The 20,974-nt window shown below is 34.7% G+C and overlaps 1 protein-coding gene across 2 annotated transcripts; it reads right to left on the reverse strand.

Moving 5' to 3' along the window:
* Positions 1-8,642: 8,642 nt before the first annotated feature.
* On the reverse strand, positions 8,643-20,749 carry LOC588219 (mitoguardin 2). Of its 2 annotated transcripts, none has more exons than XM_030984522.1 (12): positions 20,644-20,749; positions 18,958-19,125; positions 16,984-17,232; positions 16,249-16,340; positions 15,539-15,769; positions 14,976-15,100; positions 13,889-14,048; positions 13,108-13,206; positions 12,677-12,811; positions 12,157-12,210; positions 11,117-11,233; positions 8,643-10,095 (listed from the first exon to the last, which is right to left on the reverse strand). In XM_030984522.1, the coding sequence occupies exons 2-12, from the start codon at positions 19,112-19,114 to the stop codon at positions 9,955-9,957; spliced, it is 1,560 nt and encodes a 519-aa protein (XP_030840382.1). In that variant the 5' UTR covers positions 19,115-19,125; positions 20,644-20,749; the 3' UTR covers positions 8,643-9,954. The 2 variants fall into 2 exon arrangements, with proteins under 2 accessions (XP_030840382.1, XP_030840378.1); XM_030984518.1 differs by having other exon boundaries at positions 16,984-17,238.
* Positions 20,750-20,974: the final 225 nt, after the last annotated feature.

Consider the following 20,974-nt stretch of genomic DNA (forward strand, 5'->3'; position numbering starts at 1 on the left):
TAACTATATACATATTAGAGATAGGAGAGACTGCAAAGTTGCGATTGATTGGAGGACTCCGAGAGATCCAAATCAATCTCAACTCTTTTATACATGTAAGACAGGGCCCTAGTGTCCAGTCAAACATGTATAGAACGACCACTAGAGTTAGACAAGGAAGTGTCAATTTTATCAAAATAATGTGATATGATAAATAAAAAATGACATTATGTAAACTCCTGTGGAAGTGCATAGGGACATTATATCATGATGTGATAAGTCTGGGCCCTGTCATATAAAGAATAGATATCAATCGCAACTATGTACATAAGAGATAGGAGACTGCAAACTTGTGATTGATTGGAGGACTTACGATTGATTTGGATCAATCGTAACTCTTTATAAGGCGGTGCCCAGATGTGTGATTTAGCCATCCTCTGACGAACACAGACGTCAAACATGGCCGCATTGATGATTTCACATCCGAGAGTTCATCAACTACATACATGTATCCGTCCTTGGTGTAAACAACACTCTCTCCTACACATTGACGTTTGATATATCTTCATGTGATGATTTACATGGGACTTTCAGTGTGTAAAAAAGAAGAGATCACATGTCGTGCTTCCTGTCTTTAAGTTTGATCATGAGAAGCTTAATTGATACCTACATGCAGCTAATAATATCATGTTCAAGGAAACTTTAGATTCAATTTTTGAAACTCCTGTTAAAGCCAATTTCATATCTGCATTGTAGATACCCGGTAGGTTGCGGAGCAGGTAGCCAAATTAATTTCACAATGATGTAGCCTTTTTTTTTGTAGAAGAGGAGTACGTTGTCAAATTTAATTTACTTTTGTTGTAAGACTAACAATACATGTAGATAAAGTTTGAAAATGTGCAGAAAAATATGTTGACATTTTGGTCATCATTTGATGGAGTTTGTACATAGAATCAGCAATGATGAAACAAAATCCTGCATTTGTATCCAATTTAATTTGAAAATCTAGTCAGCTAGTCCTTTTCATACATGTATATTGTAGATAAAACTATTTATTATGGGGTGTATTTTTTAGCAATCTGTACATGTATACATGTGAAGGGAGTGGATTACATAACTATCAACTGAAACATATTTCAGACATTTTATAACCTTGTTTAAGAGCCTAAATGTTTGGTGTATTTGTATCTATATACAAGCATTCCAAATTGGTTGTAAATTACAAAATATGCATGTATCCTCAGTCATTTTATCTTGTTGATGTTGTTTGCTACAAGTGTAGAAACCTATTTATGATTTTTTTTTTTAAACAAAATGTTGACTTTCTAGCTCAAAGCATGTATCTTTATATCTAATTTCTGATTTTCTGTTGTATTTAATGTTTGCCAACTTCTGCAGTACTTGTATTTGAACAAACCTTGATTATCTTGTAACACTTCATTTCACGCATGTCAAGGGGAAGGCCACCCTGATAATTAGCTGATATAATAGAAGCACAAATTTTGTTCTGCTTCTATTAAAACCAACTTGATATCAGGGTGGACTTCCCCTGTAAGATAAAATTAGGCAGTTTCTAGTCATCTTATAACTGAAAGGTGACACCGACTATATGTTTAAGCTGGTATAGGAGCATATTCTTCTTTTCTTCATTATTAAACGTAATCAAGTTTTGTCTTCCATAATGAACCCAGTCGCTGGTAGATTTGTTTACAATGTAACATGATATGATGTCAGGAAAAGAGTTTTGTTTTTTTTCTTCTCACGCAGCAGATATTTACCCTTTTTCTTTCTTCCCCGAGTTCACCTGTGAGTTGTGTATATTCATGGCTCTCGAAAGGCTTGCATGATAACTTTTTAGAAATTTGGGATAAATGTTAACATCTTACCCTCTCTTTGGACCCCCCCCCCCCCCCCCCCATATTTTGAAATGAAGGGACTTTCCTTGAGAAAGAAATCCAGGATGCATTTAGAGGTCAGCTTGGGCCATTTCAAGATTTATCATTTTAGGGTAGGGATAAACTGTTCACTATCTGAGTAGTGACAGAAACAGAGAAAGAGATAAAAGGGACGTAATGGTCAGTTTGGGGGTATTTTCAGTACTTGATGTTCTGGTTAACAAAGTGCTATTAAGTATTTACCTATTGTGTTTTGTGCATTAGTGGAAATGGTAGGACTACATGTGATGACATAATGCCACTCAACACAGCAGGGATAGGAAGTCTTTAATAGTGCCTGGACACTCGAGAAGTAAATTGTAGCTGCTAAATTATGCATGAGATCGTGGGTGATTCAGTATCAAACCTTATCACACAAAGGCACTTATCCTTGATGACTGGTCGCACCAGGATGCAAATTACTTGACCTTCCTTTATGTCTTTGCCACAATCACAATGTTATTGATCTGCAAAGCACGGTCACTACCATTAGTCTAGGGGCATTGATCATTCCATTGTATTGAGAGCGCCAAGATGTTTGATGATGCATCTTGATATTGATATAAAGGTTTTAATGATTGGACCAATGCGTTGCAAGAATGTGGATATTGGGGGATGAGTGAAGGATGGGGACGGTGGCATTTTGTGCATCTGTTTTTTCCCTCTCACTATTTTGAATGTTATTGGGGGCAGGGGAGAGGCTGAGTCTGAATTCTGAATCAAACCTACCCTTTGAGGAAGCCCCACTGCACTTCTTATAGCTACTTGCGCCCTCTATATAGCAAACAATGCCTACACGGTGCCTGTTGGTCCCCCATGATCCCCTTTTTCTCATGTTAATTGAGAGCTGATTTGATGAGATAACCACCTGTCAGTCACCTTACAGGGAGGTCTAATCCTCCCTGGCCAAACTAGTGCAGACAGGCTTGAAAGGGCATTTCACACTACCTGCTTGTCTCAGAAAACTTATAGGTTAGGGTAATCATAACATGTAGTTTTTACCAACCTTAACATTTAGTTGGCAAGCTTTCATCCTTTCCCATGGACTTACTAAAGCCAAGTGATTATTCAAACAGCACCTTGCTGTCTGCTGCCTCGAGATCACTGGAGCAAAGATTTGTGACAATGATTAGCCAGAGTCCCTATTCAGTGAGCGATTAATCCTTTTTATGCAAATGTATGTACCTGCATGTCTTTACTATTTAACATAGGTGTTATGTTGACAAAGTATTTTAAGCACATGATTTCTTACAGTTTAATAATGTTATTGTTATCTAGATCATGTTACCTCTGATGATACAGTTTATTCTGGGTATCTTTAGTCAGTATAATTTTGGGGAAATTGTTGTGATTTTGTCAGCTATTGTTTAGAATTCTCAACAAAAAATGTTATAGTGGGGAGATATATACCGGTACTCTTTCAACTCTTTTTGTTTGGTCCACTGCAATTGCTAGTGAAGTAGATTTGCTCTATGAATGTTTAATCATAGCATGGTGAACAAAAGTACTGGAACAGCTAGTGTGATATTATATATCTTGAATGTGATAAATATGCCAAAGAAAAACAAGAGAAAGAGGTATATGGCTCTTTTGTTGTTGATTAGTCAAGTAATTTGGTTTATTTTATGTTACTGATCTAACTGCACGATCTCCTTGTCTTTGTTTTAAATTTGATTGTTTAATTTTACTGTATGTGTAGTGAATTTTGAAAGAACAATTTAAACACCGAACATAGGCAATGCATTTTTAAAGAATTACTTCAACTTTACATCAACAAAAATGCATTTATGAACAATTGTAGAGCTGAATTTATGACTACGAACAATATTTTGTTAATATTCAAAGAGAAAGAGGACTATTCTAGGTACAGTCACATTTATTAAGAATGTCTTGAATCATGTAGGTTGTTAGTAATGCTAATGTTGATGATATTTTGGTTACATGCTAGTGTCGATCATATTCTAATTATGTTTTATAGAATGATGTCACTCTACATGCATGAAACAGAAGCTACGTCATTTACTGTTTACAGTTATCAACTAAATTATTCATACTCCTTGTAAATTAGATGTTCTTTATGTTTTTTTTATAACTCAGAATGAAAGGTGGACTGGTTGAATTAGGGCTTTTGTTCTTATAATGGCAATTAGAGAATTACACATTTAAATCATGAGCTTTTTGTTATCTTTACAAGCTTTTATGAGTGGTCATCTCTGTTTCCTGAGAAATATCTTTTATATGTGATATGATGTCAAGTTAAATGACAACAAATGAATCATGTGATATGAGTCTGACTAGATAAAATGTTTTATAAATTTAAAATGATATTAATCATGTGTAAATCCATCCAATTTGTCCAGCCAAATTCTGAATTCCATTATCATGTATCCTGGTAATGACTATGAATTAATAGGCAATAAACTCGCTTATATCTGATATTTCTGATTTTTTAAAACATTTTTTAGTACAAAACAAATTTGGAGGGGACCTCACAAGATACGTCACAGAGTTGTCAATCTGATTAGTTATATATTTTACAAATTTAAGATGATATAAATCATGTGAATTAAGTAATCCATCCAATTTTTCCAGCCAAACTCTGACTTTCAGTATCATGGTCATGACCATAATTAAGCAATAAACTCTAAATTCTTAAATCAGTTCAAATATATTAGTAAGAATTGTAAGAAGTCTAATCATGTGAACAAAGTAATGACTATTGCATGACTATATCTATGTCAAGTATCTATTAGGTTTGTCAGTAATTGTGATCATAAAATCATGTTTGTATATCAAGATTATTTACTACGGAGGATTACTTTTATGGAAATTTATTTTATAGTGTAAACTGTAAACTATTTTAATTTGTTTCATTCATTGAAAAGTGAAGAGGTACGCAACCCCTTGCTCATGGGGAGAGGTCCCTGTCTAGTCAGTCATGCATTGGATATATTGTTTTCACGTTTATAATTCAGAGAAAGACCCTCTACAAACATTGTTGGTCATATCTCCACTGCTAGCAAACTTGAATTGGGTTTGAGATTAAAATGATATTTTACCTTATCCTTTTTTTTCCAGATATGTAGTAAAACTGTACATAAGCAATGGATTTGTTTAGCTGAGTAATGCTTTCATTGTAAAGTAATACCTCTGTTTACATGATTTGTTAGGAATACTTTTGCTCAATTTTTCTTGTAAAGCCTTTTGTTTGTGATTTATAGATAATAAGACTGTGCCGAAGATTACCAGTTTAAAGCAGGCTTTGGCACCAATGATGGTTACATCAATTCTGTTGTCTTTCTAGATGCATACATAAAGACTACTAATAGCAAGTTATTTTTACATGTCAGATCGAAATGACTATTGAAACAAGTCTAGAGATGATCAACATAAAAATGTCTCATGTTGCTGTAGAATATTCAATGGAGGATACAATGCAATGCCAAAGAAGTCAGTTCATTTTGTGTTGTCTCAGCTACAGCTGACAATAAGTACTTTCATGTCTGATCCGCTCATACTATGCACTAGCTGTAACCATGTTTCATCTATTTTCCACATTTTCAAAGTACAAGATGTTGGCACAATGGCAGTGCACTTGTTAAATAAGAGTTATCGTTAAAATGTATTTTAAGTACTTTTTAACAATTTTACTTGGGGAAGGCTGTGATGTTATTCTAGCTGTCCTATGAAAAAAAAGGTATTGATTTTACTTCTTTTGTTCTCTTTTATGTTAAATGCATGTATTTTAAAACTGTATAAAAATGATTTCATTTGTAAAGTATACCCCACTTCAAGATCTATAGAAACCCATAGCTTTCATTTTGTTTTCTTTCTTGTTTAATCTTCATATTAATGAATAATGATGCTCTATGCTTGTCATGTACATTTTTTATATCTCAATGCCATGTCTGTTTTCTATTTATATTTCTAATGACAATTGTGAATATTGGAGTGAATAATAAAAAAAATAAAAAAAGGCCACTGTAAAGTCAGGGTCTTTAACTTTGTGACATAAGCAATAATGTCTGATACTTTAATTCCTTTATTTGATTGTGTCAGAATATTGAAAGGATGCAAGTTTAATGAAAGGTAGTTATGGAGTCTTTACGGTGATTCTGTGCAGTGTAGGATATTTGATGTTTATGTATTCCATACATCAACAACATACAGTCAAACCTGCTTTAGTGACCACCCGTCTACAAAGGCCGCATTTTTGTTTCCCTCGAAAATGGTTTCTCATTGAATCACTAAAAGCATCAGTCTACAAAGACCACCTGTCTACATAGACCACTTTTTGTGTTTCCCTTGGGCTGTCGCTATAGACAGGTTTGACTGTATATACATTTACAATCTTATAAATTTAGATGTATATGACTGTATTATACAGAAAAAGGGTTGTCTTAAGCATAAGCTTGAAATGACGTTCTCTAGACATGACATTTATCCATTTATTTCATCCACAAATTGAAATATCTTGATGTGACTATTAGCTAGTTGTTCTTTTTGCTATCACTAACATTATTAAATAGTCATAACAAGATATTATTCATTTTTAGATGAAATAAATGGAAAATAAAGACATATGTAGTATGGGATTTGTTGAATTGCATGGAATTGACAAGGTAAACCCGACACATCTTACATGAAGTGCCATTTAAATACTTAAGTATCACACAAAAACATAATACAAGTCATAATACAAGTCATACAGTTAATGAAATTTGAAGTTATTTTTTATTTATTCATTTTGTTTTTTAATACAGACATTGAATACAACCAGGCATTCAACAACAATGCATGCATTTATATTGCATAGGAATCAGAAAGGTCCAACACACAGCATCACATAACAGTATTGTAATTATGCACAGATTTAAAACACATACCAGTATTCAATTAAACAATGAAAAATAACCTAAAATGTCATAAGATGATCGAAACAGCTGATCAGCGAGAATGCAGAGCAATTCAAAATTATTCTGCGCAAACTTGTCCATAAGACACAAATCTTACATCCATTTATATCATCCTAAAAATATAAATCTCTTGTACATTTAACAACTAAATTCCTCATACCCTTTGTAATTTTTTTTTTTTTTTTTGTAACTCAAGAATGAAAAGTGGACTGGTTGTATTATGATCGTTGTTGAATACTTTTAGATGTAAGCTTTAATATGTCACATCTCAAAAAATCAATTTCTCTCATACTTGAAAAATTACAAAACTTTGCAAGGGTATCAATAATTTAGTTGTTAACTGTTCAACCATTCACAGATGATTCTTTATGGTATTGCTATCGTTAGTCAATGGTCATATCAAAAGATTTTTTTATATTTTTGAATGGGATAAAAATGGCTGAATCGATCTGTTGCAGAGAACACATAGCACAGAATCACCATGCGGAAACATGAATAAGACTGCTTGCAGAATTCTGCTAAAGGTATCATTTTTATTTCTTCAGAATCTGATGCTTTTCTCACACTAATGAAATATTTTTTAGATCATAATAAAGCTGCTACTGGATATCGGTTTGCCTTTGGTAAACACACAAAAGTAGATTCACCTGTTTGTGGTTGTTCCGGTCTAGACTCTGAGCATAGACTCAAATCATATGTGCATGACAACCATCGCAATACAAAGTCAGTGGCGCGAATCAAGGATAATACAACAGCTTTCTGAGACAATGATCTTATCACTTAATCCATGGTTCAATAATTACAGTGCCATTGACTTTACAAAGCTACTTGGCAATTTATATCAAGGTAGAAGTACAAGGAAATGTATTAATTTGGGAAGTCTACTCTATTTTCTGGTGTTATTGACTACATTTATGTCTCTTGCATATCTGATCATTGTATTCATTTTCAGAAGTCTCCCATGGTTGGTATGCTATGTACAATGACAATGCAAACTGGTCGCAATAATTGAACAGAACAAAGTAAACAAAGAATTGCTGTTGAAAGCTATCAATAATAAGTAGTAATATATGTGGTGTCTTTGACTATTTTCATAAGAACAAACAATTACTGTAGTGTAGCAAATGGATTCTGAAAATTCAAGTTAGTTCCCATAATAAGAAATAAGAAAGCATACTTATTGCACATGATAATGGTTGATTATATATATACAGATAGATTAAAACATTCATATAATGACCATGCTATAGAAAAGGGAAACTATATAAACAATTAAATACAAGCAGAACTTCTCCATTAAATCAGTAGTAACCTTAGTTACAGTTCTCACAAGAAAGGCGAGGTTTGTGACACCTAGACATAACTATTCTAAATAATCAACAACCTGGGTCAAACATTAGGAGTCGATATTCATGGAACTATAGTCCATGGTGAATAGATAATACTGCTCAAAATAATATAAAATTGAAATGAATACTGGTTAATAAAAGCGACTGTTATACTAAATTAGATACCAAATTTTACAATTGTGCGTGGCCAAAACTCAAATTGCATCAATATTTCTGAATTTTCCACATACCGTATCTTTAAAAAAAACATTTTTCCTTAGAATTTTCACAATTGGATAGTTGGTCATAACTAAATATGAAATAAAAAGTATACAGAAATTGCAAGAAAGACCCTGTTATGAATGAAAGCCTATAAACATACAGAGGGAGAAATTATTATGTTGAATGTTGTAGGAAAAAAAACACACATTGGTATATACCCGAGGGATATCATATAACCAAAATTTAAGTAAATATTTGCTTCATCAAACTTACGGATGATTTCCAAAAAAGGAATAATGGGGAAAAAATGTAAGTCCTATACCGCATGAGCACTGTAAAATTTTGTGTTCCATATTTTTTAGCAAATAGAAAGAATAAAAACAGCTCTAAAGTTTGCTACTAGATTAACCTACCAAATATGGCACAATAAAACATGGCAAGTTTACACGTGGCATGAAAACAGTTAATCATTATGGCAGTGATTATATGTCCACAGTGAGTCTCTAAATCTATTCAAGTGAGTGCAAAATTACAAAGTATTATGTTTTGTATCACTCTTTTGACAGTTTATTGTTAATAACAGGAATATACATTGTCCATGTATGTTGTATAGGAATGACACATTACTTCTTGAGATATTTTAGGATATATTCTTTTTTGGAATGGAGAGATATCGTTTAATGTATTCTGCTCTTTTTTATAATTGTTATATAATTTGTTTTAAATGACTATCATTATGATTATTGGATTTAAATAATTTCTCAGGCTAATAATGCATGAATTGGATTAAGACATGTATTCCTTTTGATAAGTAGCATTTTGAAAACATGCTCGATTCAGCTTTCATGTTTTGAAATTTCAATTCAAACCTTAAAAATCAGTCATGGAACACTGGGGCACTGTCTTATCGCAAGTCCTCCAATTAATCGCAAGTTTGCAGTCTCCTATCTCTTATTTACATAGTTGCGATTGATAAGTTGCGATCAATATAAACTCTTTATAAGATGGGGTCCAGGCCACTATAGGTGTGATGTTTAAACTCTACTACATAACCGATACATTAACACCTCATTTTCAGCAACAACAAAAAATAACTTAACGTGGTCCACAGCGAGTAAACTAGCGTTGCAGCATCACAGGGGATGGTTAGGGAAAGATTGTTACGGACTGTCTGCACTAGTTTGGCCAGGAGGGATTAGACCTCCCTGCGTGGTCACTGGCAGGTGGTTATCTCATCAAAACAGCTCTCAATTAACATAAGAAAAAGGAGACCATGGGGGATTAAGGGGATTAGGCATAGTTGGCTATGTAGAGTGCACAAGTAGCTACAAGTAGTGCAGTCCCGCTTTTAAGTATTTTGGAGCTTGAAGATGCAATCACAAATATACATGCCCTTGTCAATACCCATATCTCGAAGGATTTATCTCTGATGTTTCTCTCTCTGAAATCCACCGCACTTGGCAATATAGCTCAAAGTGAGTAATGAATGCATCGGCAGGTAATTATCATATTGATTACCGCAAGGATGTTCGCTTTCCGTCGGAATTACCTTGCTCCTCAAAACACTCAGCTTACTCAGCTTGCGTTCAATTTTTGATTGATGATGGTGCCATACTCTCTGGCCAAGGAATAGATGTCTTCTGAAAGCTCGGGTATAGAGGAGTATCTGCACCGTTTTAACGAGAAGATGTCTCTGCAAAATTGCGTAACTTGTTCCTGCACATATACAGAGAAAAAGAAATAAAGGTTGTAATTATTATTTGATTTGTAATGATTATGTAATATCCTTCTTACTAATTTCCTTTGTTGATTAAATTGATGATCCTATTTTATTATAATTTTTACATTGTAAACATTGTGCAATTAGTCCCTGGACTAAAACTTTGATTTTTAAATAAACCACATTGAATTGAATTAAATTGAATTGATACTGGATCACAGACTCAGGCTGCTTCTGGAGGAAAATCTTGATGGCTCAAAGCTAGCAAAGCCATAATTTGAGCCTTCACTTTGAAGAGGATTTGACAGTTCACTTCCCAAAAGAGTTAATGTACAATATATGCCATAGATCAAGGCCATTGGATATGTGAATGAGTATGTTGGTGTAATTCTTGGGCCATATCAATTGATTTTCCAATGAAAAAAAAAAAAAACACTTCATGATATCGCTTTATTGCGAGGTGCCATTGTACAACAATTTCGAATCTCTCAATTTGTTGCCAATTTAGGGATTTAAAAAACTTACTTTCATTTCTAAAATTCCTGGCATCAAAACACAATATAGTGATGAAACAAAATGGATGCAGTGTGCAGAAAGTTTAGCCCTTTCCACTCATGCATCTGGCACATCTATTTTAGGTCTCTGGATCGAATGTTATTGAGTGGAATGATTGTTCTTGGGAGTGTTTCACAAAGATCTTAAGTTGAACTTATCTCTTAGTTGGACTTAACAATTATGGAAAGCCGTTGGCATCTATGAAAATATTTTGTAAAATTCATTTTAAAAGGCATAAAATGTTGATTCAACTCATTCATATTTTCTATTATCGAGGAGATTTCATGTTCTTGATGTGGAATGTATAAAAAGTCTAAAATACTTGAATTTGCTCTTTTGAATATATTTCATTTTAAGGCTACAAATGGCTCTCCATAATTTTTAAGTCCAACTTAGAGTTGAGTTCGACTTAGGATCTTTGTGAAACACCCCCCCCCCCCAGAAAGGGTTAGGTATACATACCTTGAAGCAGATCATGAGTGTCTTCAACTCCTCGTTAGTACCCATGAACCCCCATGCTAATGCTGGAGTCATGCTATGTGATATACTGTACATCTTAGCTAGGAAGCCGTTAGGATTCTGAAATATAACCAAATTTGTAGAAGAATTTTGCACGGTGAAAATAATGGTGGGCATATTGTTGAAAGAAATATATTCTTCACTAAAGGTATTACAAAGTTTTGGTATGGGTTCATGAATTTGGTTCAAATGAACATATTGGAAACATATGCGATCCTACAATATTCATTGATCGTTGTCGCTCCCTCTCAAGGTCAAGATAATAATTTAGCTATGAAACAATGTTTCTTGACTAAAATCGACCGATTGGCTATTCCTGTTTGGAAATTATATATCACAACTACATATTCTGAGATTTTATGGTCGCAGCTATCATTGTATGGCCGTAGTCCTATTTGAAAAATAACAAAATTTACTGGGAGCACCGGTAAATTTTTATATTAAATTTTACTTAAAAGCAGAAGTGTTTTAAGGGCTAAATTTTCTAGTCAATTTCAAAAATTCCCCAAAACTTTGTAATACCTTTAAATACATAATTGGTTTGAGTTAGTGTGGTTCAATTCAATTTTCTTAAATTCAGCTGTGATTTCCAATAACTAAGCTTCAAAAAGCAATTGGCAATCACAAAATAGCTGTTGATTCACAACGTTACATTCACGGAAATGTTGAAATTCCCACAGGACAGTAAGTTTAATAATAAAAGTTTTTTTTTAAATAGATATTTTGATTTTGACTCTGATAATGATATATGACCTTGTTTCATTTAACCCTTATGCCAGGGCTAACGGTACATAACAGTACAGTTTTTTAGGCCTTGAGTGTGTACTTAAAAATAGCTTGCAATAGTGTAAGCCGTAACAAAATACTGCATTTTTCATTGGTGCCAATTCATATACACTGATTTTGGTAATACAACTGCAAAATTTGATATTCATGAGATAAAATATTACAAATGCTTAGCCAGGCCTTGTGGAAGTCATTACCTGAAGCATTCTTCTTTTTGCCGCTAGCACGGACCAAACAGCTGTAGCAAGAGCCTGAAAAGAAAAACAGTGAAAATAAAGCAAGTACATGCCACATTAAAGAGAAATATGTACTGCACTTTAAGGAGTAAAAAAAAGATGTTGTATTGCCCTTTGCGACCAACCCAATAATCTTAAAATCTATAGTCGGCTTTTTAATAAAGTTTTTTTTTAAAGAAAAAAATGTTTAGTAAATAAACAAAAATAAGTTTTTTAAATTTTTAATTCCCAAATTCTCACTTGTCTTCTGCCATAGTTTAAAAATCCTGTTAGCGTAAACAAGTAGACCCGGCCTCGTGTACAGGTATATACCATGCACTGCACCAGCTAGAAACCAGCGAGATTTGAGCGACGTTCCCGATTATTAGTTTTTTTGGCAAAATGTTGCTGTTTTGATATCCAACCGATCGATCGAGAGAGAAAGGACGCCAGAAGAAATATGAACAGATAGATGGAAAAATAGATAGACAGAAGAACTTACTGTTTCCTTGACTCCATCTGACAGCCATCTGTTTTGAATGACAGTTAGAATGGACGAGGGTGGGTTGGCCAAGTCATCAAAGGCGTCCAGAAGAAAGAAGTCCAGCACAATGTCATAGAACGAAAGGAATTTCACCTGAAAACATCAATCAAATTAAATCAAATTAAAACAATTAGACGTAGCTTTTTCATCAGTATTTCTGCTTTACAAACTGCATTTGAAATAAGTATTTTACAGCTTGAACTAAAAAAAGCTTAAAGCTGTGGGTCCCCTGGTTGTTTACTTACAAGCAGTCATGCTTTCTTAGTAGTCAGATAAAACAATCAAATAAACAACAACATAAATTAATTAAATATAGACTGGCCTTAAAAAAAAGGGTTTATTGTTTAGTGTGACCTATGTAAATGTCCATATGTGAACGACTCCCCTACCTTCCTCCCATTAAGCTCCTGTTCAATGTCTTTCCAGCTGCTCTGGTCTTTCACATATGACATCATCTCATCGTAAGCCTTGATAAATCCTTGAGTGTCCTGAAAGAAAGAAATGATGCAATATATCACCGGTATGAATTATATCAGTCACCACTTTTCTGTTCCACGCTTCATTTAATGTCTTCTCTCTGTTCATATTTTTCACTGATGTTTAGAGTCTACCGGTATGTTGTTGGCATGATAAGCTACAATAATTCAATCAGCAAAGTGTAATGAAATACCGCATGTATCCACGAATACAATATCTGCAATCTGGATTGTTACACAATATAGAAGAAAGATGTGAGTCAGTTCAACTTCGTAGTCACAGTTGTGGGGCAATATATACCAACAATACAATGCAAACAAATGGCAGAGAAACAAGGAAGAGAGAGTGTGATACAAAAAGTGTATGAGAGAGAAAGAGAGGAAGAGAACCTTCATACAACACCAACAGTGTGAGTATTGGGAGAAAGTAGGGTCCAGGACCCTGTCTCATAAAAATTGTTATCAATAACCAATGCTAAATTTCTATGGCAGATTTTCCCTCTGCCAATCTAATGTCACGATTTCAGTAGCTTATAAAAGTTATTGTAACTTGATATTGATAACAATTCTTATGAAACGGGACCCAGGTTTGTTACTTTCAAAATGGAGTTGCACATATCCTTAATACATGAATACTGATAAAATCACAGGCTAAAAGGAAGGAGACGGTGTCTAGAAAAGATATGAGACTTACATAGTTTGCGTGCCACAAAAGATCAGCAGTCAGTTGCAGGCCGACGTCTGAAAAGTAGTCTTTGACGCTGCTATCTTGGAACAGAACTATGGTGGCTTGGCGAATACAATGTAGCTTAGCAAGGAAGTCCTCATCACTGGAACACTGCAAAACCTCAGTTCTAATGAGAGAATACAATGTGATAGCTGTGAAATTCTCTGAAGTTTAGTTACATTACAATGTGGGTTCCTACGACTGCATCAACTATGGTCAAAACATGTCTTAGTGGCCAACTCTCTAGAAAACGAGCAATATTGATTTACAAAATAACATTTGAATAAATACCGGTACTGGAATTAGTACACTTAAAACACATAGAGCAAACTGTTTTTTGTTGTTGTTGACTGGTCACACTCATCTGTCTATTCAATAACAACAAGGAGGAGAAAACTGTAGATGCGTTACTGACTTACAGTTAACAACTGCGTTATTCATACCGCTTGTAAATTTGATGTTTTTGTTTTTTTTTTGTACCTCAAGAATGAAAGGTGGACTGGTTGAATTAGGGCTTTTGTTGAATACTTTTAGATTTAAAGAGGAGGTTGAGTTCTGGGAAGAGGTGAAAAATAATTTGTGAGCATTATCATTCTTATTATGCAAGTGTGGAAGAACATCATATAAGACATGTTCCCTGAAAAGCATGGCTCTTCAGATGCCTTCATATTCTAAATATGTCATGTAAAATTGTAAAACTCCGGGGTAGGATTTTTACGCCACATGTTCGTGTAGTCCCATATACATCTTTCTGTGTACAGTGTTTGTAACTTTACCAAGACTTGGCCAAATTTCTTATCATTTTGATGATTCCAGAACCTTGCAATACACACAAATTCTTATATGCTAGATGATCAACCTTTTCTGGTCGATTCCACACCGTTTTTTTCACAATGCAATCACATGACCAGAACTAAACTTCATCTTTAAGCTTTAGTATGTCACATTCTCAAGCAACATAAATCGGGACAAATCAAATTTTTCACAAACTTATAAAATTACAAAACTTGGTAAGGGTATGAATAATTTAATTGTACTTTGACAAAAATCATACCTGAGTCTTCTTGCTTGAACACCGCCCTCTTTGACCACCCTCAGAGCTCGGATATACAGCTCTGGAGAGCTCTCATCTCCAGAGAAGAAGTTCAGCTCACTGGTGAGTGATGAAAGGTCTCCAAGCTGAGGTTGACAGGGAGACAAACAAAGAAAGACTTCATGAACTAGTCGACCAACACAAACCAATTACAATTAACAATGTTAAATCTGAGATGCATGGCCCTACATGTTATCAGTGTCTGTAATATGGTGTAATATTGAAGCCTTAAAAAAGATTGCGCTTCAAAATGATCATGAAGTGCCTCAAAAAAGTAAACATCTTTGAGTGACCGGTTTTACCATACTCATTTTCCCAACAGACTGTAGTGTAATATAATCCGTTAGGAAAACAGAATCTTGATAGTCAGACAGGCGATCGGCTTGTAAAAGTCATGGGGTTCCTGACTGACCTAAAGGTTTATAATTATCATTGCAGCATGAGCTAAATCCAAGATTTTGTTTTAACATATGAGACAAAGATACCCAATCCCTTTAATGACATAAGAAGCTCCATATTCTTACCTCTGCTGCCGATACAAAAGAGTCTGAGTCCGAGGCACTGTCACCACTCTTGATACTACGAGAGAAATCCCTATCCCATGATGCATTGCTAACGTGACTGATGTCTAGGGATAGGTCACCGAGATTAGAAGCCGATAACCTGTTAGCTGTATCATCCATCTCGGGACGGAGGCTGTCTACAGCTTCTACTAACTTCTCGAGCTGACTGATGAAATTGGAGTCGACTGGCTCCTGTACATAGAATACAAAACAGAAACAATTTATTTTTAGGGCTAAATTGATTAAATATAGTTTTTCATCTTGACATTATTATTTTTCTTTTACCACTCAATGATAGAATAAAAGCAATATACATGTACATGGGCAAGAATTACTGATGAAAAGTTTTCAAAACAAAACAATAATTTTCAATTTCTCAACGTGTTGCCAACTTAAGGATTTTAATTTTAATTTTCCTTTTTAGAATTCCTAGCATCAAATGAAATATACTCATGAAACAAACAGGGTTACAGTGTATGCAGAAATGTTTGCCGTTTCTATTGTGCATCTGATATTATCTTTTAGGGCTCTTAATCAAAATTATTGAGCCAAACCACATTATGTGGAATAATTTGTGCGAAACGGTTAATGGAATTTTTCCCCAAAAAATCTTGAAACTATGACACGCTCCCAATTTAATTTGCAGAATATGAAATAAAATTGTTTCCTACCTGTATCTGTCCATCTATTTCAGTTTGTGATTGGTGTTGCACATGAAGAGCAGTTCTCCAGTAGCTGATAGCCCTCTCAAATGCCTCTTTACCTGTGGGTAAACAAAGAGTACAATGAGTATCTGTTTGACGAGAAGAATGGGCTACTAGAATGTGCCAATGAAAGATTGAAAACAAACAGTTCAAGAAAAATTGTGATGGCTCAGTGGTAGAGCAGTAGTCTACTGGGTATGATACAAGAACTAAAGACCGAAATAGGAAGATTTATTCTATCACACCTCTTTACACTATGAACATGACAGACAAAGAAAGCGGACAAAATATACAGTTCCTCAGGTAGACAAAGGAACATCCCTTCACTGCTATTATGTAAAAATGTGTAGAACAGGTGTCACATGCATATTCACCGTTTTACATAATAGCAGTGAAGGGATGTTACTTTGTCTACCTAAGGAACTGTATATTTTGTCCGCTTTCTTTGTTTGTCATGTTCATAGTTTTAGCTTCTGGTCAGTAAGAGTAAGCTGGGAACTTTTAGATTGATATAAGAAATCAGAGAGAGAGAGAGAGAGATAGACAGAGAGAGAGGAGAGAAAGAGACAGATAGAGAGAGACAGTGGGAGAGGGACGGAGGGAAAGAGAAAAAGAGAGAGAAAAAGAGAGAGCGAGCAAACAAGAGAGAATACAGTAATTAAGTGTTTCAAATCAATAGAATAGAGTAGTAACACCACAAACCTAGATTGAACATTCCTTCCACCGTCATCATATCCGACGTGTTGATCGGCGTCAGAGCTCCGCTACCACCACCAGCCCCTCCGCTGCGCAGAGTACTAACGCTCGACAGAGAGCTGATGGAGCTGGCTTTACTCGCCCGGGCACTCGAGATGGACTGTGGCCTCATTGGTGGCACTTTCTGTCTGGGGGCCGCCTTGGGGGAACTGGTCAACTGACGAGAGTAGGGACGAGGCTGCTGGTTGCTGCTAGCTGTATCTGAGGAATAGACCATTCTTACATTATCATTCTTGTAATGTAATCAAATTTAATGCATAAATCTTTGTTAAGAGCCACATTACAATTGTTTCATTCACCTGTTAAGAATAATTGTATTTCAATAGTCAAACTGTACATTGCATCCATTAACTGTTACTACATGTAGGTAGCACAGACACTATGGCTTGTCCTACCTTGCAACACAGAATTATGCAATTCGCAAATACTATTGAAATACAATTATTCTTAACATGTGAATGAAATAATTTGTGCGTTAAATTTGATTACATTATGAAATCCAAAACTATTGAGTTTGTCTCTAAGACTTGTTTACATTGAGCTACATTTAAGAATCAAAGACAAAAGTCTGTTTTGGGACAAAAGAACCAATACATTTAAATTCAATCTACCGGTATGTATCTTCCACACTCCTCGAATGAGAACAGCTTTCACACAAAAGACAATTATTTACACCAGTCCAGTAAATTGGAATAACATAGATCCATCTTTTAAACAAAGTATTAGTCTATGCATTTTTAAAAAAAGTTAAAGACTAAACTTTAGACACATATAGATGTACATGATAGAATCTCGGTTTGTTTGACTCTCGACTCAATCTCTTTCTCAATCTCCCTTTTCTAGAGCTTTTGTTTTTGTCTTCTACTATTTTCCTCCATTCATCTTTTTTTTCTTTTCTTTCCTTTTTCTTCCTCATTTTTTTCTTCTTTTTTTTCCTTCTTCCTAGCTACATATTGTCTATTTATTGATCTATAAGCATACTTTGTTCATGTTTTATTGTAAAATTTGCATCTGAGGAACTAACACTTCAACAAGCTCTGCTTCAAGTTAGTTCCTCTTTTCTCGTGCTATTTCCACTATACATTATTTATCGTTTCATTACATATTTGTTGTGATATAATTATTTTTGTATTATGTTTTGCATGAGAAATAAAAATCAATCATTTCAATTAATAACTGATGAAGAACAAAATATCTTATGGTCCAAGATGTTATAAAGCAAGAACCTTTTTTTGATACCCTGTTCACCTTTTTCTGACCCTTAATAACGGAATGAGCGTCCGTTTAAGATACATGTCCGATTCATCTACTTATAGTCCAAAATACTCTGGCCTTTATTCAACTAAAGTTTAAACCCGACAATTGGTTAAGACTTTTGTTCAAATTCAGGACAGACAAGGAAGTTAGTCTGAGGAATGATTTTTTTCTTTTGTTACACTTGATTTAAATCCAGGATTAGGTTCAACTAAATTGTTGGGGTTTACTGATAAAAGTTAGCCAATGTTACAAATTTGGGCTTACCTTACCAGTGTTTATAGTTATTAAGTATATCAAATGTTAATTGGTCAATAAACAATCATAATTTGTTTCTTTTCTCCTGATTGTTGCCAATTACTATTCACAAATTGTGTATGTAGGTAATGTTCGTACGATTGCTTTCTCAGATAATACCTTTAGAATTGAAGATTGGATGAAAATTAACATTGAAGCAATGTGCACATTACACACCGACACTAAGAGGACTTAGGGACGGAAGATGGAACTTGGATGACAGATAAACCTGCAAATCTTGACATTTTTTCAATACATCCAATAACAAGGTAATAATGAACACCCCCCTGTACATACCGGACCGGTACATCTATTGAAGTCACAGTAGGTGCAAAATATGCAGTGAATTATTGAGTGCTTGGAACTTACCTGCATTAGAAAAAACATTAGTTATAGGTCTGACCATGGTCCTGGGTTGCTTACGACGTTTGCGTCTTCTAAGCAGACTGGCCGTGACCATCAAACCGGTGACAGTGACAGAGAATGCCACTGCCAGCATCACCTTAGTCTTGTTTGTGAGTGGCATGACTTCTAGATCTGGAAAGAAAAATTAGACCGGTTTATTTATATATTCTAATTTTATGCATACTTTTTATATAAAGGTTGTTCTTGACATCCTGAAAGCTTGCCTGAGGCTTGCCCGACTTAGCAACAAGTAATGTTTGCAGGCTGGATTCCAAGTATTGTAGTTTATTCACTGATAAGGGGTTAATGGAATAAATCATCACAAGGTCCCCATGAAAGAAAAATCTATACATTTGATGATGTTAGCAATTTGCAAACATAGCTCAGCAGATATTAAATAGATGTGTTTTGAAGGTGCCACATTTAGAATACCCGACCTTAGCATCATAGGGCAGAGATAAAACAATTGTTTTTTCTCTAGTCTATGGCTTTTGAGAAGTTGTAACATGTGGTAAAGTTTATTTTTTCACGTTTGAATTTGAATAATGGAGCATGGTTTCTACTTTCTTATTGTCCGATTAATTTTTCACTTGGCTTCTACACTAAGAAGTAAGATAAGATATTCACAAACATAGAAAGGCAGAAAGGCAAGTGCATTCTCTTATAAGCCCCACATGCATATGGCAGAGTACTGAAAAAACTTAATTTCAGAAACTTTTGGAGCATTTAATATTAATTATGAGCATAAACTTGAAGCCATTATGGCATGAATGGAATGTTTGTAAATATTTCTATTGGCAAGATTTGCGAAACTTCCATGTAGTCAAATACTGACACAACAATGAATGGATGTAGGTACGTGACTATCCGCGCATCTACGGTGCATCAATTTGGTACCGCGCTCTTAATTCACGATCAATTTCAAATGCACCGACAGGGCTCTATTCAAATTGCTTTAGCGCTTACATCATGAATATGGTATCGATCGAGATAAGGGGGAAATTCCACTTGGTATCGTTCTTCAACTTTGTGTGTGCGATGAACAGAACCGGAGCTACGTGCAAACAAAGATTGACTAAATATTCAAAGCATCAGATTTCAACGAAAGAACTTAAGTATGGTTTTGAATTTTATATCTTTCAAAAGCATATTTATTTATTTACCTGCATATAAAATATCTAGGTGATTTGACTATTAACTATTTTAGATGTAGATCTAGATCTATTTTTCATCCTCTTTCAAAATGCTACTTTTTTTATTAAGGTAAGGAGATGCAATGCCAATGAATTCTATTTTTTTGTTCACATAGATCTAGATCTATCTAATTCACGCAATAGACTCTAGACCTCTAGATCTATCATGAAAATGGCTCTCCTATACAAATCGCGCTTGTTTCTGGTTTTAAAGAGAAAATGCCTGCGTCTTCTCTCTTGACATGATCACCATGAGACAGTCAATTTAAAGAATGCAAAGACCCGCCTTCAAATACCCCATCAATTTCAACATGCGGGACTAAACAAGTCCAAACTGCAAGCAGGGATCTACAACACAACTCAACTGCACACACAATTCACCACCTCACGAAAGACATATTTCACATAATCGTACACTCTTAATACCTGAAAAATCATTTGAATATAAAGAACTTACTTTAAGACTCCTTGTTAACTTGTAGCTATACGTTAAAGTGGGTTAAACTACTAAAAAATGATGGAAATTTGGATGCTTATCGGCGCGGCGGCAACTTCACTTTAGAAGTAGTACGGTATCTTTGAAAAACAAGAATAATTGATTGCAAGAGCTTCTGCTTTGAAATGCTCGCGCTTTTTTCTCTCCATCTTGATCCTGGAGAAACTGCCTGTCTCTAATTCCGCTGCCTGGCGACCACACCCATCCCCACATGCTCTGGCAATGTTCTTTAAAGGTTATTGAAATTTGCCATTGTTTAAAAGATTGCCGGTTGCTGTATTATCGAAAAACG

This window comes from Strongylocentrotus purpuratus, unplaced genomic scaffold, assembly GCF_000002235.5.
Source record: "Strongylocentrotus purpuratus isolate Spur 01 unplaced genomic scaffold, Spur_5.0 spur5_contig_833, whole genome shotgun sequence".
Taxonomy (NCBI): domain Eukaryota; kingdom Metazoa; phylum Echinodermata; class Echinoidea; order Camarodonta; family Strongylocentrotidae; genus Strongylocentrotus; species Strongylocentrotus purpuratus.